This window comes from Excalfactoria chinensis, chromosome 6, assembly GCF_039878825.1.
Source record: "Excalfactoria chinensis isolate bCotChi1 chromosome 6, bCotChi1.hap2, whole genome shotgun sequence".
Taxonomy (NCBI): Eukaryota; Metazoa; Chordata; class Aves; order Galliformes; family Phasianidae; genus Excalfactoria; species Excalfactoria chinensis.
This window is the reverse complement of record NC_092830.1, coordinates 15,222,037-15,247,056: the sequence shown is the minus strand read 5'-3', so window position 1 is coordinate 15,247,056 and position 25,020 is coordinate 15,222,037. Positions and strand designations below refer to the sequence as shown.

The 25,020-nt window shown below is 43.8% G+C and overlaps 1 protein-coding gene across 2 annotated transcripts in view; it reads left to right on the top strand.

The window, feature by feature from the left end:
• MICU1 (mitochondrial calcium uptake 1) overlaps positions 1 to 25,020 on the top strand; it is a 90,585-nt gene that overhangs the window by 53,410 nt on the left and 12,155 nt on the right. For both annotated transcript variants that reach the window (XM_072340928.1, XM_072340929.1), the window contains 4 exons: positions 888 to 1,002; positions 9,905 to 9,987; positions 14,057 to 14,254; positions 23,817 to 23,954. In XM_072340928.1, the coding sequence (XP_072197029.1) occupies positions 888 to 1,002; positions 9,905 to 9,987; positions 14,057 to 14,254; positions 23,817 to 23,954 (534 nt within the window). The remainder of the gene's footprint in view (positions 1 to 887; positions 1,003 to 9,904; positions 9,988 to 14,056; positions 14,255 to 23,816; positions 23,955 to 25,020) is intronic.

Here is a 25,020-nt window from a genome sequence, read left to right as displayed (position 1 = left end):
TTTTCCTAAAGCTGATCCTAACTTCAGCCTGCCTTGACCGTGCTTCTATGCTTGCATGAACTGATTCCCATGAAATAACCCCATCCACGCCTGTTGTTCTTTACATTAATTTTGTTTCCTTCTGTACATGTGTGTGTGTGCCTCCTGCTGTGTTCTTAAAATGGTTCACCAGTGTGGAATTCAATATGCAGCTCCTAACAGTTTTATGGATCCTTTTCAGTCTTTGAAGCTTCAACAGATCAAAGTGGCTTGGATTTTTAGCTTAGTAAAGGAGATCAGGTGGTAAAACACGCAGTATTTTCTATTAAAACTTCAACATGTTGGAAAAGAAGTGGCACAAGAATGTCAGAGTATGGTCTCAGTCCTGGTCCTTCTCAGTAAGCTTGCTAAACTCACTCCTGAACTCCTGCTTCTGTTAGCTATGGACTTCCCAGTATCTTTGATCATACTCCACGTTTGTGTGAAATAGATCTTCCTTAGCTACCACTACAGAGTACAACTAAAATGAAAATGCTGTTATTGAAATCTGATAATTTCCTTTGGAAATCCTATATTCTCAAAGATCTGGTTTATGCAGCGTTGCATTCTCTCAAAGATTCAGATGATGTTAAGCAAAATTGACCTAGTTTATCTGTATTTCAGCTAGTCTTAACCAACTGTTGTGCACTTCCTTATCCCTGATTTGAGATAGGGAAGCATTGACCTTTGCAGAACAGTTCTGACAGATTTGAAGGCTGGAAAAGGTCCGCTGGATATGAGTGGTGACATTAGGGGTGTGTGTATGCGAATGGCTTGGTGGTAAGGACACAAAGAAAGCCTTCTGGTTCCGTATTTAATTGATTGCTTTATTTTTCTCTTTTTGGGATTGGGGTTGGATGATCAAACAGAAGCTTTCTCAGGAGCGAGAGAAGTTTGCTGATGAAGACAGCATATTTTATGCACTTGGGGAATGCGGACTCATTTCTTTTTCAGACTACATTTTCCTCACAACAGTCCTTTCCAGTAAGTACAGTTTTTTCTTTGCAATTTCTGCTTTTGTTTAAGTTTTGGAGGTTTACCAGCAATAAGTTTTCCCTTGTACTCTGCATACATTTCCCTAAAAGGGGTTGTTGATTGCTCAAAACATGAGCTGGGTCAACAATTGCCATTGCTTCATCTCTCTCAGATTTAGCTTTGAGTAGTTCAGGAAGATAAGTAGATCGATGACTTCTGAAGTAGTATTTCTTAATTAAGAATGTGGCTTTTTATGGAGTGGGTGCTTTGACCTACTGTTCAAAACTGTAAATGGACAGATGTTCTTGAGTTGAGCTGACTATGAGATACTGCTGCGTTTGGATGAGCTGTACAAACTCTTCTTCAGCTGTATTTGGTAAGCTCACACTTGTGCTGGATGGATGTAATCTGATGAGAAGTCAGGCAGTTTACATTTCAACAAATGTCATTAGATACCTTCTGTCTTCTCTCACTGCTGTGCTTGACTTACATTTGTGGTATTTCTGTGATCTGCTGATCTGTCCCAGCAAAGCCTTCTGTTCTTTGAGTGCTGGGACTTAAGTTTATTTTGTTGGCAAAGAAGGGTGAAGCTGAAGAATCTGGTGATATCGAATGGCATTTCCAGTCTTTGCTCGCAGGGAAAGCAAGCACAGGGCCATCGTTGTGACGCTGCTCAGGAGATTCCGTATCACCAGAAAAGAAGTCAACAAATTCCACATCTTTCAGTCCTGTTGGGAGAGAACGGTACTGCTTTCCAAATGAATGGGGACAGCTTATTTTCAGACTTTGAGGAATATTTATATATGACCACAGTACACAGTTATAGGGTCAGACTTTTTCTTCCGTATGATGTCATTAAAATCAAAATCCTGGCATCTGGCATTTTACTTGATAAATCCTCACTGCTGCCTGCTTTGTGCTGTTCACAGAGTCAGTCAGGTAAGTCACTGGCATTTGGTAGAAGCAATAGGTGCTGTATTTTTTCCTGTACTCTTGTGTGCTGAAACATAGGCAAATGAAGGAAGCAGCCCTTGGTCTGTTGAATGCCTTGCTCTGGAGGCTCTGTGACAGGACAAGCTTCAAGGCCCTGTTTGTTGTCACCCTGCCCTGGCAGGGTAGGCTTGTATGTGACCTTTGTGTAGCAAAAACAAACATGGATACATAGCGCTGCTTTGAGCCAAGGATTTTCCTTTGGATTTTTAATCTGCATCTTTGAGTCTCAGAGCTGACTCAAGATTTTTGCCATTCTTTTCTTCTATTAGTTCAGACTGTGACAAAACTATCTGGGGTATTTTCACTTCTATAGCAAGTGCTTTTAATTTGAGTCTCTGCAGATGGCAGACCCAAACCTATCGTGTCATGTTACTGAACGTGGCTTAGCAAGCATTGCCCTCATCTTTTTATGGCTGCACCAGTTGTTGTGAACAAGCTGTGAAACAAGTATGTGCTGTGCCAAACAAACTGCGTGTACTTCCACAGACAGCAGAAATACAAATTCTTCTTGCTTTGGCTTTAATTTCTTTGTTGTGAGAATCAAACAATTTACCACCCTTCACTAGCGTGGCAGCCAGCCTTGCATTATAGAGCGCTGTGCAGGCAGGATGGTTTTCCTCTTTTATTCTCAGGCTGTTAAACATATCCACAATTACTAGGGGATCAGACTAACAAGAGGAGACAGAATTGGGTGGTTTGTGCGTTGAAGAATGATGTGAAGGGCAGGCAAGGTAGAAACTTCTGCTAGGAGGAAGAAAGAAAACATTCTAGAATTTTTAGGCTCCTTTTTGTGTTAGTTTGTCCTTCGAGAACTGTGCTAAGTGGCTCTTGAATATGGAGGACCATCTCTAGAGCTGCTGTCAAATGGCAGCTTGCCCCAGGAAGACTTGTGTTTTCATTTCTAAAGCATTTGCTTTTTTGAAAATAAAACTAAATTTTGCTCTGTTGTAAAGATAGAAATCCCCTGTTATGCCACCCTGCCTGTTCTGTTCACCTGGTAGCAAGCATTACCTTGCAGGAATCCAGTAGTGCTTGGTTTTCCTTCTAGGAATTAAGTAAAATACAATGAAGATAATGTTTCTTGAACCTGAGAGTTCAAGATGACTCAAGTGTTAAGAACATATTTGGACAAGAGGGAGATAGAGATCACACCACATAGATAAAAGTTGCAAAACACTGAAAAAGGAAGCTAGCTTATCAAGCAGTAAAGGTGCCTAGAAGGGAGCCATGAGGTTGAGTCCGTGATGGGAGGAAGAGATGCTCCTCTGTGCTCAGAAGTCACAGGACAACATCACTGACGATCTGATCTGGATTATTGAGCTTAGAAGGATGCAAACTTTTGGAAGCAGGAAACTTAAAGGACCAGAGGGCTGCATCTTACTGTGTTCCTTGATGAGGTGGTGCCCAGTGAGTGCTGGGGTGGCTTTTCCCCATCCTGCACACTCCCTGTGCCTGTCTCCGTGCCCTTTGCTGTAAGTGCTGCTGGGCTCTGCTAGAGTTGTCCCTGCTCTTTCCATTTCCTTTATTTCTGTAGATGCAGATGAAGCTCATTTTGATTTGACTCTCTGAAATACAGGCTGAGTATCAGCTGCTGGGGAGGGAGGGCAGGAGAGGGCTGAAGCCTTCATCTGCATGGAGAGCTGTTTGCATATTGCACATGAAATGAAGTCTGTCACCATATTCTATTTACAAGTGATTTCTCGCTTTTAGCACTGTCTGTTCTCATCGGTTGCTGTGTTTCTGTGAAAATGTATTTTAAAAAAGCTAATAAAATAGCTGGCTTCAGAAAGCCAGCCTTCTATTAAAGGCAATTAGAGCTTGAATGGCCTCGGGGGGAGAGCACATGGCTTCTGGTGCTTCAGCTGCTCTTCCTGTTCTGGGACAGAGGTAGAATGATGAGCAGATTAAGGGGTGAGCAGAACACGGGTGGGATTGCACCCCTTTCCTTCAATTGCCATAGGAAAGCAGATGTTGCCTTCCTAAGCAATGAGGTTTTTTGCTTTTGGAATTACAGGACAGCTGGAAGAAGGGAATAAAGAGATTTTCAGAAGGAATGTGGCCTGTTGTGCAGACATGCTAATGCCTTCTTGATTAACACGTACTGGAAGGAGCTAGGCATTAACAGAATAAATCAGTGGTGTTTCTGTAATTGGGCTGTCATTGTGTCTGGGTTTACTCCATGAGGAAAGGGGTTTAAGTAATGTAGTCTCATGCCAAAGGAATTGCTCTCTTGCCAGTGCTCTCAGAGCTGACCTGCAGCTCCTTCCCCTGCACCCTATGGGCTCTGTCCCAAGTGCCACACCAGCCAGTGACATTTCTCAGTTCCCTGTTCCTGGTTGCAACCCAGATAACCAGGAATGGCCCTTGAGAAGCCTCTTCTGTGGAATAGATTGAATTTCTGTTGTTTCTTTTTTTTCTTGTTTTATTTTTTGTTTCCCCCCCCCTTCTCCCCGTTTAGGAAATAAATGGCAAAGCAGCTAGCTCTGGGAATGATTTTCTGACTGCATCAAGAGCCTTTTGTGGGGCTCGGCACAAAAGTGAGATCTGTAATCTTACTGTTGGTGTTTTCATCCTGCAAAGCAGCACCAACTGCTATACAGCTTGTTCCCGTAAGAAAAGGAAATGAGGTTGCTCTGAGTTACTAAGAATATTTGTTCATGTTAATTTTAGCATTACACTAAGTTTTTGAGCCCTTCAGTCTCCCAGTATGCTTAAACACAGCAGTGGGGATGTCTTCAATCCCACTAGCCTCCTTGGAACCAGAGGTGGTGCCTATGCATCTCTCATTGAGAGCAAGCCAGGCAATGCTACCAAAGCAGTGCCATTCTGGTTGGGAAAATAACATTTTTGGCAAGTTGTTTAGCTGCTACAGGTGCTATTTTCTGCTTCCCAGCACACAGATAGGACTCTTGGAAGATCATCAGCTTTGCTGCTTCTGCCTCCTGTCCCAAGCATTTGCTAGTAAATGCAAGTAGGACGGACTTCTGCCATGCAGGAAAGGCTATTTCCCACTCATGAAAGCAGCATTATATTTTAGATTTTTGTCTGGAGTTTGAAAATGAAATAATGTATTTTTCTGGCGTTTCACATCTGCCTTAAGGTTGAAATCTGTACTTCAGTGGGCTTGTATGCTGAGATTAATTCTGACGTATTTGTGGTATTTCAGTCAGAGGTAATTCTGATTCTTTCTTGTGATAAGAAAAGACTGTTTGCTGTTGGCAGGTAGTGCCAGTTCCAGTAGTGAATTCCTGTAGCTCAGTCTCTGTGCTTCAGACTTGATTACAGTAGTGGATAAGTGTTACTGCATTAACGTTAAAAATAACAGAGCTGTTCAATGGTTCAGACTAGCATTCCTGTTCAGAAACAGATGGGCAATTCAAACAGAGAAATATCTGGTACATGATGATATTCCATTTTCTGTCTTCATTGTAATGAGGGCTCTGACATCTGTATTCTATGGACAGTTGCTTCCCTTAAGGCTTCTACTCCAGTCTCATAAAATATTCCAGTATTTGGAGATCATTATGTTCAGCTGCATTGTCAAATTCTTCCCTGTTACCTTTCTGATCATATATACCAAACTAGATACCACTGTTGGCTGCAGCCTTGTCAGGGTGAGCTTTTCTCTGACCCCGATTCCTTCCTTTGAATAAAAATATTCCAGTTCTAACACAGGGAGAGAGATTTCTTGGCTAAAATGCAGAGTCAGAATAATGTCCATACTGATTCATGCAACCGAAGGTGGAAAAATCCTGATTAATCTTTGAAGGGAGAAGGTAAGATGTTTTTAATGTGGCCTGGAAAACCATTTTGCATCTCTTGTTACAGCTGTGAGGCTTTAACAGCCATCTGCAGATGATTTTCCTCTGCTTTAGGAGGACTGTGTTAATTTTGGCTTCATTACAAAGATGCGCATCCCCTGAAGCTGAAGAAAATATGTTTTCTTTGTGTTGGATGGAGAAGAAGAGATCAGAGTGTTTAACTTCTAATGGCTTGTTTTTCTCCAAATGGATCCCCAGCTGGAATCTTGATCTCCCTTCCCACGCTAGACTTGCTTGTGGGGTTGCTGGGCTTCAGAATGGATGTTGGAATCTTGAGCTGCTTCTTGGTAGTTCCCACCAAAGACAAGATATTCCTTAAGAGTACAAGAGCAGCCAGAAGTTGTACTTCACTGACATCGCCAAGATCCCCTCCTACTTTGGCAAATAATTTTTGAACTAGATCTGAAAGGAGCCACACTAGCTCTCCTTCACCAAAAAAACAGTGTGGTGGAGAATGCTGCAGGTGGCTGTTGGGGTGAAGGTGCTCCAGTCCTTATAAACACTGCCTCATTGCTGCACACGTATTGATTTATGTTGAACAAAGCAAACTCGAAGTGCTTGGAAGATGTAATCTTACCTGTCTGTATTTGCCTTGCTTGATCTTGTCAGCTCACAAGGGTGTTTGAAGTAGGTTTCCTAATACTTGCTACCTCCAAGACAGATGCTGTATAGATACACCTGTAGCCATGTGCTGCAGGAGGTCCTACAGCAGTTGCAGAGAAATACCTATTGAATTATCTCTTAAAGTGTAAAAAACTGTTGTCTCCTGAAAGAGGGGAAAAGAAGATGAAACGAGTGCCAAAGTAGTGAAATGTGGCATTTCTCAAGAGTGAGCTTTTAGAGCCTTTCAAAATAAGTTGCTCCTGGTGATAGCAAATGGCAATAAATACCAGTTGAGTGCTGCAAATTGATCCCTTGAATAATTCAAAATAGTTGAAAATGATGGAATTGGTGTAAAAATGCCTCATCTTATTGCTTAGAGGTCCCTTGAGACTTCGTGCTGATGGGCCAGGCAGGTGTTCTCAGTGTAGTAGTGTTGCTGGTTGGTAAAGGCTTGGCTGCGTGTGTGCCTTCTGGTCTCCTTACCACATCGTGTGCACCATGTTTCAAAAAGTCATAGAATCACCAGGGCTGGAAAAGGCCCACAAGATCATCCAAAGTCATTTTTTTAATTGTCAACCAATTTCAAACTTTAAAATGCTCATGTGAGCAGATAGTCCCGTGCTTGAACTCTCTTACTGAACTGTTACAGCCTAGAAATAAAGCTGGAGGAAAAAAGCAGTTGCCCTGACCAGTTTCTGACTTGCTTCCTTGGGGAAATTAGTTGCAAGAAAAACTCTTGATCCTTAATAATGTCGAAGAGGCTTGTGAGGAGATGCCTTGCACAATCAAAGAGCTGGAAATGCAGTGTAGTGCTGGAGATAAGCCAGAAGTGGGTTTTAGGCGTTAGGCAGGCAAACGGCTGCCAGTGGGCTGAATGGTGTGTAAGTTTCTGCAAGCAGAAAAGGAAGCAAGGTGGAAGTGGCAGAGGCTGATGTAACCATAAGTGACATGCACGGTATGAAAGGGACACTTTTAGCTACTTTAGCTGCTGGTTGTTTCCCAATAAATGTTGGTCAGTATCATTGTGCCTAAGTGGAGAGGCAGCAGCCATCTCACCTGGGGCCCATAAATATGGGCTGTCTGGGGCCCAGGGGCATACATGTTGAGGAGCACGTGTTCCTGAGCAGGAGCTGGCTGACCTCATAGCCCCTGCTTGCCCTCTCATTCCCATGATTCACACTTGTTGGCTGGGAGAGCTTTTGCAAAGAGCTGGTGGCAGGTCCATGGGCTGGAGGACAAAACGGTCTGTCTGGATTATTAAAGGGATGAAGTAATTTAATTTACCAGTTTAAAGTCACTTTCCTGTCTCTAGGAAATAATGACCCTGCAGGATTTTGATACAGAACTGCTTGCTTTAATGTTGCTCGCTGGGTCTTGTTCTCTGCCTTTAGAGAGGGGAAAGGAAAGCAATGGCCTTTGTGCAGGTAGGATAAAAATGCCTTCCTTTCTCTGTTAATGCGATGTTTCCACAAGTGGAACACAGCTATATCTCCTTTAAGGAAAAGAAAAAACAAAACCAAAACCCTATAATATTTTGACAGGGAGAAACAACTTTGGTAATCTCAACATATGCAGTATTGTATTGTGGCAGGGAAAATGGGAAGAGACCTGTAAGTGAATTACTCCTAGCATCTTGTAGCTGGGTTCGTTTTGTATGTTTCCATTTTTCCTCATAGAGCAAATGATTTTGCAGTGCAGCACTAGATTTTGGGACTAATGAAAAGAAATGCCCACAGGTTTTCATGCGGAACTTGCAATTAAATTGAATGAAATGGGTGCATTATTAGGAGAGCAGCTGGAAGGTTCTTAATATCGTCACTCTTTGAGGAAATGGGGAATTAGTATAAATCCCATCATGACATTGCATTATTGGAGGGCTGTTGGGGTTGGCTTGTGTCAGGGGTGACCCATCCATGGGGTTTCCTAACTTGGGCAGGGTGGATGAGCCAGGATGGAGGCATTGCTTCTGCTGCAGAATGGCACAGGGAAAGGGAAATATCAGACAGTGTGCTGCTGGATATTGACATAGTTATAAAGGACATCCCTCATGTAGGGTGTTTGGATGTTTCCGATTTAAAGCCCAGGTAATGGCTTGTGTAGCGTGGGGAAATTGGAAACCCAGAGATAACTGCGGTGCTGTACGTGGTGTGTATTTCATGTGGTGAGCAACAGGCCATTTCTGTTCCCAGGTTTAATAGCGTCGTACATCTTGGTAAGTCTCAAAAGTGATTGGAAAACCAACCTCATTAACATGTTTGCTGAATCTTTTTACCATAGTGTTCCAGCTTATTATAGCAAGGGGAAAATGCAATGTAAAATTCTCCTGGCCTTAAATTTAAGCTGTAACTAATGTGCAGATCCAGTTCAGTTAATTCTATATTAATTTCTCTGAACAATTCCTCTTTGTATCCCCATTCCTGAGAGATGCTAGCACAGAGATGGTTGCTGAAACTCTTAGTTTTTGAACATTGCAAGAGATATTAAAGTTGATGAAAACGGATGAGGCTGAAGGGGGCTGAGCCTCACTGGTGGCCTGCATCCTGCTGCCAGCTCTGGGGGAAAAACCTCCTTTAGAACAACAGAGGGCTGAGCTGCATCATTTAAGGTAACCTGAGGGATAGTTAGAGCCTGATGGATTCCCTGGAAGTCCTAGTGAACACCAAAATCCTTGAAGGTGGCCTATATTTGAATATAGTGGCACAAGATGCACTCTCTTAGATTAGCTTAATTTAGGGGGAAATTATGGCACTGTTGTAGCTTAAATGTTGATGGATTACAGAGCCTGCAATGGAAATGTACTGGAATTCCTTGGATGCACAATAGCAGTGCAAGTTTGCTGTGATAAGTTGCTGTGAAGCTAACTTGTCAGCTTGATGCATTCACACAATTCTGGCTAGATGAAACCTAACAACATAGATGAAGTGCGATGAAAAATAAGGTGCCACAGTCTCATTTGGGTTCCAGCTGGTGATCTCCAGTTCTTGTCTTGTCTCTGTCTTAGAGCTGGACTGAGGCAGGGTTGGTAATAATTTGTTTAGATTTGCACAGTGACAGGAGCTTGAGTCTGGAAGAGAATTACCCAGAGCCCTGTCCAGCTCTGTACCCAGCAGCTCCTTCTCAGGGCACAGAGGGACATCAGCTGGCCAAGTGTGTATTACAGTATGTCCAACAGTCTTCAGTTCCTGCTACAGTGTCAGTTGCTTTTGATTGCTCATTACAAATTTGAGATGATGTTTTGCTTTCTTGCCTTTTCCATCTATAAAATGAATACATTTTTGAAAAGAAACATTACCTTCCCCCAACTTCTGTTTCTAGACCTTTGGTTAAAAGCAGCACTATGACACTAGTAGAGGTTCCTGAGAGCTGTGTTTCCTCCTTAAAAAGGCATTGTGTAAAGCTACTTTTGGATGGTAGCATTGCGAGCTCGTAACTCCTTCCTTGTTTTGAACTTGCATATTTTCTGTAACTGTTCTTTTTTTGTTTCTTCAACGTAGCTCCCCAAAGGAATTTTGAAATCGCCTTCAAGATGTTTGACCTGAACGGTGATGGTGAAGTGGACATGGAAGAGTTCGAACAGGCAAGTTAAACAACAAGTTGACTTAATGCTGCGGCATCTTAGTCATACCTGCAGCACTTCTCCGGGACATTATGATTTATATTTGTGGTTACTGCTAGCTTACAGCTTTTCCTTCTGTGCTCTGCTGTTGTGACTTGGTTTCTGCCAGAACAACTTAAAGTATAAGCTTGTTTCCAGAGACTTTGTCCCAAAGGTATCTTTGCAAGCTGTCACAGGTAAAGTGTCTGCTGGTGGTGTCAGAGGATGTTGATGTTACCTTCTTCTGTGGCTTTTACTGTATTCATTACTTTTGTCTTCAGATGATAACCAGTAGTAATCTGCTTTAAAGAAGAATTTACCTACTGATTTCAATGTAATTGTGAAAATATTTATGGAGGGGGTGTTTCCATTAGTTTTCCTTTGCTTCATGTGAAGTTTCATTAGCAGGGCATCTGCAGGCTGAGTTTTTTTTAAAGAGCTTAGCCTGCGTGTCTGATACAAATGATGTCTTCCTGTGTGGTGTGGCTTGTGATACTGCAGCAGTGAGAACAGATTGAAGACCTGGGTTGTCAGTAGGGAAACAATCTGACCTCTCCAGCTGTAAGGGACTCAGCTTTTCCCTCACCAAGACTTGGAATATCAAATCACTACCTCTGTTATCTCCTCATCTACCAGACATCCCTTGGGACTCTGATACAGTCCCTGACACCACATTTCTTGAGGCTGAGCATTCAATGGACAACTGGAAGATGTTGCATGTGGGCAAAGGAGGAGACTCTATGGTCAGAAAAATAACCTGCCTTTACTTCTACTTATCTACTCACAAATTTTTAGTGAGAGGTTGGTTCAATGAGTGGGTAAATTCAGAAGAGTCTTGGGGCATTAGCTGTAAATGGAGAGAGCAAAGCATATCTGTTAAATGTACCCCACTGCTTCCAATCTTCTGCTGCCATCCTCCTGAAATTATTTCCTGTGGGTTTGGTACGATCAGTTTGCTCCAGAGCTGTGCAATCTATCCGAATAGCTGTGGTTTTAGGTGCAAGGTTTGGACTGTGATAACGGCAGAGTGTGCTTTATTTCCAACGTGACACATCTTGGAGGAGTAGCTTGTGGCATCAATTTGGGAGTTGCTTATGAGTGCAAATTTGAATTCACAGCAACGTCCATGTTGTTGTGCTGTGTAGCACTGCCTTCCTAAAAACTGATTTAGCTTGAAAAGTAGGAAATAAAGAATTTTTCATAGTCAAGAATGGTGTTCTTCTTTGTATGTTTGACAAGTAAATTAATATAGTAGTACTGCACCACAGGCGTCCAGTAATATTTAACAGCTCAAATAGGTACTTTACAGTAGTTACTAATGTTCCAAAGTGAGGTTGATGCATAGATAAATGAGTTTGAGGAAAGCAGGAAATAGTTAGCTGCCTGCTAAAACTGCAGCGAAGCCAAAGCATTAGTGCAGGTGTCACACTTGGCTTTTTTATTCTGTGGGTAAAGAAAGAAGGGAATGCTTCCTCGGGGTGCCTATTTTAGAAGTGCTCGGAAAATGAAAGTACAAAATAGATTTAAATAATTCTACCAGATGATTGGAGATTAAATTATCTCACATCATCAGGAAGTTATCTGTGTGTTAAGCCATACAGAAATCCCTGGGAAGGAGAACATTTTTGTTAAGCTTGTTACATGCGTCACTGTGCCTATATAAAGGAATAAAATTACTGTTTAGCATCAGAATGTATTGGTGAAGACTGATCTTCCTGAGCCTTTGAGTCAAAGGATGCAAGAAGTGTTTTGGAAAGTGAGAAGAATGTGGCAATATCAAAACAAGGAGAAGTGTCTGAGAACACGAGCTTTTTGACTCGAGTGCTCAGTGAAATCAAATTGCTGCCATCTGCTCCAGGCAGATAGCGCCATAACTGATTTGCTGCACTTGGCAAACACAATTAAGGTAAACACATAGCTTTGGTAGGAAGCATGTCCTTTTTGTGTGTGTATAAACACCTACGTAATCATTTATAAAATAAATGCACTTTTTTTTTTTTCCACTCCTTATGGAAAGGCCTTTGTAAGAGTGTGAAGGATGGTAGGGTTTGAAGGTCTGTGCCATAAGCTGGGCCTGGCAGAGTCAGCTACAAGTCCCCCTTCCTGGAGAGTGTACTGCTGGAGATGGAGATAAGAGCAATGCAGTTTTGGGGAAAAGGAAAGGAAAAGGTTTGGCTCAGTGTCCTGCCATCCCAGTTAGAGGCTGTAATGCCTAACGGGAAGGTACTAATTTCTTGTGCTTTGAGGAACAGCTGCAGTTTTTTGTTGTTTTTTTTCGTGTGTGTGTGCAGATGCATTTGCTCAGTTCAGGCACTAAATAACTTGCTGCCTGCATCACTGTCATCTTTACCTTTTCATCCTTTGGCATATAAACCAGAAATTGGTGGGCTGCACTTCTATTTTTAAATTAAAACGTTGGATGAAAAGTAGTTAACTTGCAGGCAGCGTTACTTGGAGATTCTCTTCAAATCATTGCTTTTAACTGTTTTCATTGATTATTTGTTATTATTTTTTTCCCCTTGCCTGGTACAAAAATTGAAACAGATCAAACACTTGGGCTGAAATGTGCTTAAAAAAAAAAAAAGACAGTGAAGCGTCTGTGCAGAACTGTGCAATCGATGAGGTGTGGGGGAGGACAGTGCTGGCTGGGCTAGAGAATGTACAGCAGGCGCCTGTGCTTCTGGCTTTCAGAACTACCCAAAATAGGGACTGGGACAATTGTTTTGGCTCCAGTGCCCACAGATGGATGTTCTGACTGTCTGGTAGTTGCTATGGATGGGGAGGGGAAAAGGGGCACTGGTCTGGCTGTAATGTGAGATGCTGTATGAATCACACTCAGAAGATGCACTCTCACACAGCCTGCAGTGTAGTAAGCGTTTGCTTTGCAGAAGGGGCAGGTTTCCCAGCTGGTTGTAAACTGCATTGCTCCAGACAGTTTATAAATATTTGCCTGGAATGTGCGTGCAGAGCTCGCAGTTAAAGTGGAGCACAAAGCAAAAGGAGGAGCTGCTATTTACAGCAGCATTACAAACCAGAGGGCACACTCTTTCCTCACATCACAGCGCATACTTCAAAAAAACAGCCCCCTTTGTTTTTGTGTTTTGCCCTGTGACTTCTGATGTTCCTTGCAGTGGGAGGCAGTGAGCCTGGGAAAGGGTATGCAGTGTTCTCCAGAGCATCCCCTATGGGATTGTTACAAAAAATGTAACATCCTATATATTGCCGTAACAAGGTTCCAGCATCCTTTTGACAGCAAAAGCCCTGTGCAGCTGCTGCCTTTGCTTTTCATTCCTTCCAACGTGTGTCGGCAGGAGGAGGCTGAGGGCAAAGCTATGGGTTTTGTTGGAGCCCCAGAAAGCCCCTTGGAAGAAGCTGGCTGTCACATGGAGAATAACCCTCGTTAGAATAAGGAGTTATCAGGCCTTTCTTTTTATTGCTTTCAGCTGTCACATCCTTCAGTCTGATCTTTTGCTGTGTCTCAGGGACTGGTGAACTTGTCCCAGGTGTCCTTGCCCTGCATCATGCCACCTGCTTGAGCTGTGTGGGGGACCTTCCACAGGGCTCAGGAGGAGGAGGATGTTTGCAGTGTTTCTATGTTAGTCTCTGCAACTGCTGCCATATCCTTGGATTTTTGCTTTCTGAGTGATTTATTTAGCCTCTTGACTGCAGATCTTGACCAGGACACCTATGCTACATCATTTGCTGTGGTTCCCAGAGCAGAGGTTTTTTCAAGACATTGCACTTACAGTGCGTGATTTCGCATTTGGCTGTGTTGGGGCAGGTGTCAGTCTGCTGATAGAACAGTTTGCTCTGTGATGGACAGGCCCTCTCTGTGGCTCAGCCTGCCCTCATGATGGAGGAACTTAAAACTGCAACAGAGAGCCCTTAAGATTTAAAAAACAAACAAACAAACAAAACCTACCGCAAACTTGTTTTATGCACAGGGGCAAAGGAAATGTGATGTGAGCTAGATGGACCTCGTGCTGGCTAACCAGGATTTACAGTTCCCCGTGGTGGTCTTTATGCTAACATCCTCCCTCTTGTTTTTCAGGTTCAGAGCATCATTCGCTCCCAAACCAGTATGGGCATGCGCCACAGAGACCGGTCCACAACTGGGAACACCCTGAAGACTGGCTTCAACTCGGCACTGACAACGTACTTCTTTGGGGCAGATCTGAAGGGGAAGCTGACCATCTCCCACTTCCTTGACTTCCAGCGCAAACTGCAGCACGATATCCTGAAGCTGGAGGTTTGAGTTATTTTTGTGCATGGGGAGAGGGCAGAGTGGTATAACCTTTGCTGACTTTCTGATGAACATTTCGGTGTCTGTCGTGCTCCTAAGGAACACCTCCAACTCTTTTTGGTAATGGAGAATGCAAGATCCCAGGCATGCTTATCTCCATGTCATACTTGCCTTGTTGTTGCATTGGTGCTGCCAACGATGAGATGCTCCAGGAAGAGACGAGAGGTGTTGAGCAGTCTGTTCCTACCTTACTAAGGCAGGTTTGTCTCAGTCCTGAGCAAACTGCCTTGAAGGACTAGGGGTTATAGTCTTCCCAAAGCTCTTCAACTGTGCCCTTTTGCTTCACTGCTCTGAACGTTTCTGCTGCATAAGCATTCAAGCCTTCTTTGAATCTTCGAAATACATGGTCTCAGCTATGTGACCAGTGTTACAGTATATGTTAAGCTAGGGTTGAATAAGAAATGTCAGTCTATTCTGAATCTTCTGCCAATCTGAATGCATCCTTATTTTTCCATTACTGTGAGTTAACAGCAGTTCCCAGACTCCTACTATTCACATACCATGACTTCAGGTATCAACCTTCAACATTTGTGGTTGTGTGTGTTGGTTTTTTTTAATAATGTGAGTTCCGGGAGCAGCAGCAGCAGATTTCTTGGTGTCTGTCTTGGTCCCTAAGTGGAACTGATTCATTTTAATGCATTGCCTTTCTCTGGAAAAAGCCTGAAGGTTGGAGTTGGTTTGAGCAAAGCCAGGTTCTTCTTTGAATCACAAGTGAGGATTTTGTGCTCAAGAAGATCCTCTCACAACCATGACATGATAAGATAGTATTCAGAGATTGCTAGTGCTTCTGTCTGATGCACAAATGTCCATGAGCTCAAGCTGTGTGATTCAATTAATGTTCAACTTTTTAATAGGCTGCTGTCAAATTGGTCTCTGTGAACTGAACCTGAATTGATTCCCGTTTTTATTTAGAGTTTTACAAATCTAAGGAGCTGACTCAAGGACTAATGTTTTAATGAGGGCGATTGTCCAGCTAGTTGGCTTCATTTAACTGTTCATTGAAGTTGGCAGCGTGGCTGTGCATTCGTAGGGGGAGTTGGCTGGTGGGGGAAAAATGTTCTCAGTGGACTGGGAAGTGTTGATTCTTCAGCTCCTCTACAAATTGAAAATCAATGAAATAATTTTTAAGGTTAAGAAACACAAGATGAAACTCGAAGGGAAGAGAACTAGAAACTGCTCTGTCCTCGCTTGCCATTCTGCTCTGGTTTTCCACTGCCACTTTCTCTCCAGTGTCAGGCAGTGATCAGGCACTCAATTATTTTTTCTAACCCAGTGCTGGAGTTGTGTGGTTCATCCCCGGGTTCTCACTTTGCTTGGTAAGAAGCGTTGGGATTTTTATCTTTTTTAGCTTCTTCATGCTTGTTCTGCTCTTCCTGCAACAGTTGGGTAGTGATTTAGTTCTTAGTGCTATCAGTCAGTTGTGCATCTTTCTGATACTTGTTAGTTGCCTTTCTAACAAGTAAACTGGGGACAGGACAGGGTACTGAAGTCTTGGTAAGTGAGTGAATATGCACCTTTAAGCACTGTCCATGCTTAGCATTTTTTTATGATTTCAACTGAAAAATCTATCTGTCCAATGCTGATGAACTTGTTCTGCCAAACTTGTGGGTTTTTTTCCCCGAATTCATGATATTAAAGCACCTGATTTTTGTTTGTAGTTATCTCTGATCTAGGCAATGCAGACCTATTTCTGTCCTCAGTGTTATGTAACATGGCCTCTCCTCCAATGCTTTTATCTCCTTTGGCATTACCTCAAACCTTCTCTCCTTGCTTTACATCTGATGGTTTTGTTCCTGGTGAAGTGGCTTTTCACACAATGCCTAGCGGGTTCACATCGCTCCTCTTCTAAGGAGTGCTCTAATGAACACAGCCACTTACAGAATGTGGTAAGGCAGATCCAGGCATATCTGCACTTAGTACACTGGAGGATCAGTTTGTTCTGGCTGTGGAGGTAGAATAGTGGGTTCAGGTGGTCAGAAACTTTCTTCTTACTGGTGGTGGTGGTTTTTTTTCTGCTTACCAAAATATTCATGCAGAAACTTTCTGAGAATGAATAGGTCAGACAAAGCCCCAGACATTTCCTGTTCTGTTTGGGTGAAATTTCTGACAGTATGTTTAAATAACCGTGGTGACTTTTCTTCCCTTTTGCTTATTGTTTTGATTAAAGCACATTTTTCCATCACCTTATGAGAACTCGGCAATCATCTCAGCTGTGGAAGGAAAAGATGAGAAATGTAACCACAGCCAGAGGGTGAAGAGAAGCTTTTAATGATTTGTTATAACTTTGTATAGTTTGTCCGTTTCAGTGGTTTCCCTGGTATCTCACTGCTTTTCCCTATTGTCCTCCAGAGCAGGAAATGCATGCAAAGTACTGCTGTTTCCCCCAGGAGAGGTATCAGTGCCAGCTCTGCCTGTTGGAACTGGTGCCTGTTGGTGTGAGTGGAGCTGGAATCCTTTCTGTGTTGCAGGTTGTGATATAGATTAGTTAAGGCTGAGATGCTGGGGACCAACCCAGAAATGGGACAGGATCCTGAACAGGGACAGGATCCTAAACTCAGCTTTTTTTTTTTTTAACCTCTTTCATGTTCTGTTGTATCAGCATCTTTGAAAAAGCTCCCCTTTCTCCTATCAGTGTCACGAAGGCTGATAAGTTAGAATAAAAAGGCAGTGCAGGTTCTTCAGTATGTTCCTTATGCAGTATTTGTCTCAAATAGTGCTGTTTGCAGTGAGTTCTGTGAGTTAGGAAGATGAATAGTTCTTAACATCATCATTTCTGCTATTTGTGCTGGTAGTATCTGTCCTAGACCTTCCCATGTCCTTGGTCCTCTTGGACTGAGAGTCCCAACCAGCCCATGCATCTCTTCCAGCCTTCTTTTTTTTTGTTATCATGTAAGAATGTATAGGAAAGGTGCGTTAGCTCTTTGCTCTCCACATCTGCATCACCTCTTTGCACTCTGAAATGCCACCCCAAACCTGCTAAGAGCAGAGATTTAATCTCCATACTTACCTTTGTTATATTTCCCCAGTTCTCTTATTGCCAGCAGTGAGGTACGTGCCTGTGGTGTCAAACCAGCTCTGAAACAGAGATGGAAAGCAGAATTCTGAAACTACAGCTGTGTCCATCTTGAAAATCCTGACTTGTGTGTGCTGTTACGGGTGACATGAGATGGTCTGAGCAGCCACTTTACCCTTTTCACTCCCTTTTCTCTGCTAAACTGATTTAATGTGCAGTTAACTTATTTTCTCTTGGTAAATTGAGCCAAGCAGAAACAGCGTGAACTCCAGCGGGCAGTGGAAGAGCTGTGTACTCATACTGTAATAAAACCGTGTCCATTGATTCCACAGAGACTTTTATTTGGATTTCCAGACTGTTGGGCTTGGTTACGTGCAAACAGCCAATGGGCTTTGCTGCAGAGAGGTCAGAAGCTTGTTACATTTCTGAACTTTGCATTTTCCTTGTTCAGTGGGCACATGGGATGGAGGAGCTCCTCTGCTCCTCATGTCTGGGTACCAGGAGCATTGCCAAGGGCACAAGTGACAGTGATGCAGTCAGGGCAGAGCACAGCGGTGGGAGTTGGGCTCTTGGCTGGTAGAGCAGCAGCCAGGTGCTCTGTCTCATCTCACTCTGCCCCCGGCAGCCGAGTAAATGCTTCTCTCTAATTCATCAGACATGAGTATGACAGATTCCTCTCCTTTACATTTTTCTCATTTCATTCCCTCAACACTTGAAATTTCAAAATGCAGATCCTTTCAGAGCTGGCAAGAAGTTATTTTGATTCATGAGGATGAAGTTAAGGTACAGCCATCTTTACATAACCTTTTTTAATTGCTCATTAAAGCGTAACAAGTTGCGGGTGGTTGGAATTAATTTCTTCCCCTTGCAGGCAGTGGTTCTGTGCCAAGGCCAAAGAAGTGTCAAAAGTATCTAAAAAGCACTTGTTCTGCAGGGATTTCACTGCTGCTGACAGCTGCACCTTTTTAACCTTGCTGCTACATATTCACTTAAGCTGCCCTTGGAGAGCAAAGGAAGAAGAGAGAAACCATTCAAAAGATGGGACTTTTCCTCTGTGAAAGTAGCTTGCCTGAACCATGTCCCCCTAGTCCCACAACTACATGTTAAGAGCAGTTGTTGTTTACTTATTATCCAGCTCTGGACTGGCTTTCTTGGACAGCCTGGTGTGCAAGGGTGGTGTTTAGAACAGCTGAAATGTGACTATTTTGGAGACCTCTGATCTTTCCAACTAAAAAGCATTTAGAAACTTTTGCCATGCTTTCCCTTCTGGCACCAACTTGGTGCTCTTGAGAGCATCGCTGCTTCCTCCCAGATCATTCTTCTTTTTTTCTGGACGGATGAGGTTGCTGGGTTTTAGGAACATGAACAGCGCTTCCCTTCTCTGTCAGAGTTGTATATGCAACTTGACAAGAGATCCTGGCAGCATGCTTCTTCAGAGCAGTAAACAGAACCAGTGCTGCAGCAGTTTGCAGATAAATAATGCATTATGGCCTGTCCAATAAAGCTTTGAGCAAATACTACTTTAAAGAGTCAGAGACTGTGGATCTGAATATTACCTCACAAATCATTATTTCCCAGGTTCCCTTAGCCCCTTATTACACGTGCTTTGCTGCCTTTCCAAACAGGTCACCTTTTTCAAGTACCCTTAGAACTGACAGAATTAGCAATACTTCTGTTATTGATGCTTGTCTAACCAATATAAGTAAGCTCAAAAATTATCCTCTACTTTCTTCTCTCCACCCAAAAGCCCTTGTAGATTTTTTTTCTTATCTTGATGTGTAATAAGAAGCAGCACACACACACTTCTTCCTTAGGTGCTCGCTCTGAGATTTTAGGGACTCTGTGCATTGTTTGTTAGTTTGCTAGGAAGTCTTCTCCTAGAAAATTTAACATCTTGCTAAAACGCAGCTGGATTGGAATGTGTAAGAGGGATAGGCATAACGTTGCTGGGGTGCCTGGCTGCAGTTCATTCACTTTTCAGAGATATCTGCATCAAACTGTGGAAGATTGGTTTAGGAGATTTCTGAAAAGTAAGGAGAAAAACCAATAACTTGAAAATGCTGACTCCTGCACTGCACGAGTGCTCTGCTTTGTGCTTAATCTCCCTTTTAAGGCTGTGCAATGTGACTATGTTTCATAACCTTCCCTGGTGTTTACAGACCAGCTCAGTTGTGCAGCAGCTCTCAGCAAGCCCCTGTGTAGCTCAGGGTGCTGTAATTGCACTGTCACAGGGTAAGGCAGTGCAATAGAGACATTCAAGACCCACCACAGACTGAGTGCCTGGAGCTTCTGGAAGTGTTGCTGAGAGAAGTAAAACCAGAGGACTCCTGTGCCTGCTGGAGCTGGGAGCTCAAAGCCCTTTGAGATTTTCCATAAAAACAGCCAGGAATTCCCTGCCTCTACAGCATTTTGCAGCTCTGATCTCCACAAGCATGACCTCTAAATAGATTTGAGGGGTGTTGTGTTTGTGCGAGGGTCATTCTGCAGCCAGCATTATTTTAATGACCACAGGTGTGCAGAACTCTGCCCAGGGTGGTAGCAGCATGGGAGGGACACTCCTGGCTGCTTGATAATGAGGGGTCTCTAGCAGCAAACCAGGGCTCAGTTTGTACTTTGGCATCCGGCTGTGGCCAGGCAGAGGCTGTGGAAGATGCTCTGTGCAGCTGGAGAGAAAGGAGACTTCTTGATAAACCACATTTTACATTGCAGTGTGTGAAGACTGATTTTGTTAAAGAAATGTGGAGGCTCTGTTTTTACATGGAGTTCTGGAAAACTAACATAGACTTGGAGTTTTATACTGAAGGCAAAGGCTTAAAAATAATACAGTTTCTATTGTTCTAGGTAATTTCTTCGTTGCCTGCTGTTTGCTCAGTTCTCTGGGAGGCCTCCTGCTTCCACAGTGGTTAATTCATTTCTGTTGGAGCATACTGCAAATGATGGCAGATGCAAAGTGTGTGCGTACTTCCAGTGACAGCACTGAGCAGAATCAACCTTGGGTCATATTGATTCAAGACAGGAGTGCCCCAAACTCTGCATTGCTGCCAGGAATCTGTTATTATTTTTGTTTTTATTTAGCTGGTCTTTATGGGCTTGAATTTGGCATGCAGTCAGCAAACAGCTTGGAGGGTGTTGAAGAAAGTCAGAGCTGTGTTTTCATCAACACATCACAGCTGTACATGTCCCTTTCATCACTGGGCAGGCATTGAGGCTCTTGCTGATTTGGGTGGTGTGCATCTGGCTTTGGATTAAAAACCAAATGGCAGTATCCACTGGACTTTGTCTGCAGGCTGCATGTGGTGCTCAGCCATCCCTGAGTGTCCTGAATTCCAGCGCTCCCCTCAGGCAGTGCAGACATGGTGCTGCTTTGCACAGTTGGGTCTGCTGGCCGCATTGCTGCTCCTTGCTTTGAAGTAGTCCCCGATACTCACTGTTGCTGGGGAGTCAGGATTTCAGCACTAGGATTTTTAGGTAGAAATTCCCTGCACGTATCTTTCTAGCATTACTGCTTATGACAGACGTGTAGAGGAGAAGAGTGGGCTGACATGGTACCAGATCCTCCTCAGGGAAGGTTTCTCAAGTCTGACCTTTGTCTGAAGGAGAGCTGTTATTGGAGTAAGATTTTTTTTTTTTTAAAGCACCAATATCATCTTAAAGTTTGCTCTCCAAGTCACTGCAGTGTTGGGGCTGAAAGCAGTATTGAAGCAGGGCAGGAAGCAGCAATGCAGCCCTGCCCTGAGACCTGCGGAGCCTGAGATCTGCAAGCAGCTCCTAGAGATGTGATGCTGCTGTGCATTAAGCCCTTGGCTTAAACACTCACTCCTGTTTCTCCATTCTTGGTCAGAGTTGAGAACTCCTAACCTGTCAGGTGGATGGCTTGAGTTCTGGTGGCACTGGCCACATCCACTCCCTGTGCATGAGAGGACCCAGAGCAGGTCATGCTGCCCACACCACGTGGCTTGCAGCCCTTGGAGCTGCCTTGTTACCCAGCCACAAGCTCTGCAGCTGGTGGCGGGAGGAGGAGGAGAGGAACCCAACTTGTGTGTAAGTCCCAGCATTTTCCTGAACAATGATGCTTTTTGTGGTGGTTTCGCTAAAGTGTCTCATGCTGGGTGCTTTTCAGGGGCTGGCGTTTGAATTCCCCCAGAAGCAGGTGGAGTGGGTTAGTCAAAACAGGCAGTGAAGTCTGGGAGCAGAGTGATTGCGGGTCTGTCATTCCGTGGTGGATTCTTGCATTGCCTTTCAGTGAGGAGTTCTGCAATTAAGGGGTTGTGGAAGCAGAGAAAACAGTCTCTTTATTTGCCTTCTGCTTTCCTCATTTGATGAAGCCTTTCCTGTATGCACCAAAGCAAAAGAGGGTAGGCGTAGTTATTCAGACTGAAAGCTATGTTTAACCTTATCATTAGAGATATATAAGAAGCTTCTTTTAAAGAAACATGGAGGTGTTTTTCACACCTAATTTTTTGTGTGGGGTGAAAGAAGGATATTAAATGTATTTTTCAGCTTACAGGTAGGCTCTGTAATGGCTGGTGTGGACATGGGCTGGCTGCATAGACCAGGCTGGGGAAGCTGCTCCAGGCTGGCACTGGGACATCTGCTCTGGGGACTTCTGGCTGTACCCATTTCTTCCACTTTCCTCCCCTTTGGGGAGCACATTTGATTGTCCTACATATCTCACCACCTTCTAATGACTATCAGTATTGCCTAGTGTATTTTAGGCTAATTTGAACAGCACCTCTGGTGACACTGGAGAGCACCGTGCCTTTATTACGTCTTGCAGCCTTACTGTTGTGCACATGCAGAATCCACTGCTGGCACCAAGTGGTGGTGCCTGGAAGCTGTCTGGCAGCACTGGGCTTGCCACGAGCTTGCCCAAGAAATAACAGAGCGTGCCTTCACTGTGCCTGCTGCCTGCCAGAGTGAGCCAGTGGCTCTGAAGTCTCGATATATAACTGGAAATACGCTGTTAATCATGCAGGAGAAAACACATGCCTGCTTCCTTGACAGCTGGAAGGGGCTGCTGCAGCTGAATGTGTGTTTTTAGAAGCTGAAAACAAGGTTCTTCTCACGAATCATTTGAAGTGAAGCTTTGTGATAAAGAAACACCACTGACAGCAATTTACCGTCTCAGGAAATGTGTTTTGTTGGTGGCTTCTAGGAGTACAGGGCTTTGACTGATTCAGGAGTGCTGGCACCTGTGAAGCCCAGAAGTGGAAATGGGGATCACGGCAGCCCCTGCTGCACTCATCTTCTGTTTTCCTGCAAAGCATCGAGGCTTATTTTACAACCAGCTTTTGTGTGATTTGCTCAAACTTCCTCTTGTCTTCTTATTGAAATTTTTCTGTGTCTTCTATAAGCAATGTCCTCTGCTCATCCCTTCCCCTATTAACTTAAGTGTATCTGACACCAGCCGGAGGCAAGTTCTAAACTTCCTTCATCCTTTGCCACATTGCTGCTTGGTGAATGGCTTTTTTTGCAGCTCAGTGGTGATTGTGCTTGAGACTGGAGCCCAGCACACAGCAGCTGATCTGTAACAGTGGTGTTGTTCATCACTTCCCTCCTTGGCTGTCCCTGCAGTGCGCACCATGGTGTGTGAGTGAGCATCGTACCTGGCTGCCAACTATTGACTGGAGGCATCTGTGTTTTGGTTAAATGTTTCCATTTCCCCACATGTAAGTCAGTGGGAGCCACGTCGTTGCCTCTCAGTGCAGAGCTAGATGCAGTGCTGCTGCCCCTCTGGAAGCTGAGTCAAGGCTTTCCTGAGAAATTCGCTGCTTCAGAGGCAACTTGAGATCACAGGCAGAGCTGCTGCCTTTCATCCCCTGCTCCCACCTTGATCTCAGCTGGGTGCCTTGCTGGCTTTGTGCTAGCTTTGTAATTAAGCACAGGAAAGCGATTGAGGCAGGGATAGTTAACACAGCCACGTTATGTCAAATTAGCGTTACTCTTGTGCTAAATGAGTTGTTCCATAAGAGTTTAAAAATTAATTTCATTGTTAATGTCATCCTCGGGCTTGTAATCAGCTGAACGTTTTCTGATATACTTTATGGAAATCAAGCAAGGGATTCCAAATGCTGAGATGTGTGAAACTGGAGTCTTTGAGCAGGTGGGAAGAAGCTGCTGCAACACCCACTTGTTCAGGTGTTTGTCCAAGCTGGAAGCCCATGCAAAGAGCACCTTAATGTTTTTTTCTTGTCTTTCACTCCCTTGGAGACCTGTGCTCACAAGCTTAGTTTCTTCAGGTTAAAATAATTGTCCTGTTTTTTCAAGTCCAGTTCTACAAATAGTCTCCAATAAGGTGAAACTGGGAGGACTAGGTGCAAAATCTTCTCCAAAGTTGCCCATACAAGGAAATATTGATTCCGATGGAAACAGTCCTGGAGAAGCAACTAATCAAATGTGCTGGTGTTTCTTCTCTCAGCGTGTCTGCTGTGCTGTTCATTTGTTATTACTGTGCCTTTTCTAATCCCTCATTTTCATCTTCTCTTTTCCCTGCAGTTTGAGCGGCACGACCCGGTGGATGGGCGGATCACAGAGCGGCAGTTTGGCAGCATGCTGCTGGCCTACAGCGGGGTGCAGTCCAAGAAGCTTACAGTCATGCTGAAGCAGCTCAAGAAACACTTCCAAGATGGGGAGGTCAGTCAAATTTGGGAATCTGGGGGGGCAGAGGAGCAGGCAACTATCTTGCGTCATGCTGAGAGATGAGCTGGGCTCCGTGGGTACTCTTGTAGAGGGAAACGCACTGATGGTCTTTTCCACTGTTTTTCTAAACTGCACATGGCTGAGTGATGCCTTGTGGAAGAGATGGATGAAACTCCTGAGGATTTCATGCACTTGTGAAGGGCTAGGGGCAAGAAATGACTTTACTAAGCAATAGGCTGACATGCAAAGCTCTATCCTTACGTAACAAGCCATCCTTGTCATCCAGAGAAAAGCAGTCTGGAGAGACGTGCTGACTTTGCAGATGATGAATCCTCCCAAGGAGTAGGGAGATGCAGGAGGTGGGAGTGCAGTAATTGCGTCCTGATCAGGGTGTAGGCCTCTCCTTACTGACACGATGCTGCACTTGACAAAACTTATGTTTAGAAAGCAGCACTCTGGGTCTGAAGCCAGAATAAATACTGAAGATGTGCTCATACTTACTGGCTTGACCTTGGTTCAATTAGCTGCTCTGGCTGGGCAGTTTATTATTTAGTTATGAATGTATGAGAAAAATGGTTTGAATTACTTATGATTTAGAAATGAATAAGGCTGCATATTATGCACCAGTTAATCTAGTGAGAGATCTTGGAATAAAAAATGCATATAGGAAATTTTTCATCAGGTAAAGCGAGTATGGGGTGCTGCAACACTTCAGTATTACAATTTCATGTCTGCTTCCATAATGATGGATTGTTCTATTATTAACTAGGTCATAAACATACAATTAACCGAAATGAGAATGGATAGAAGTTCTTCGCACATTGGATTGGCCTGACTCTCAATGCCACTTCCTTACAAAGTCAGATCTGATGTTTATTTCTTGGCAGTTCTAGATGCAGGGTGTCTTATAAGACAGCAGTGTTGGCTGGACTCTGTCCTTTTCTGTCTTATGTGGGGGACGATAAATAAAACTGTCCCGAGCTCCTGCAATGTTCAGGAATCTTCAGTCCACACAAAGCTGCATCAGTAACTTTTTCCCCCTGTCTTCTTTCTTCTGCTG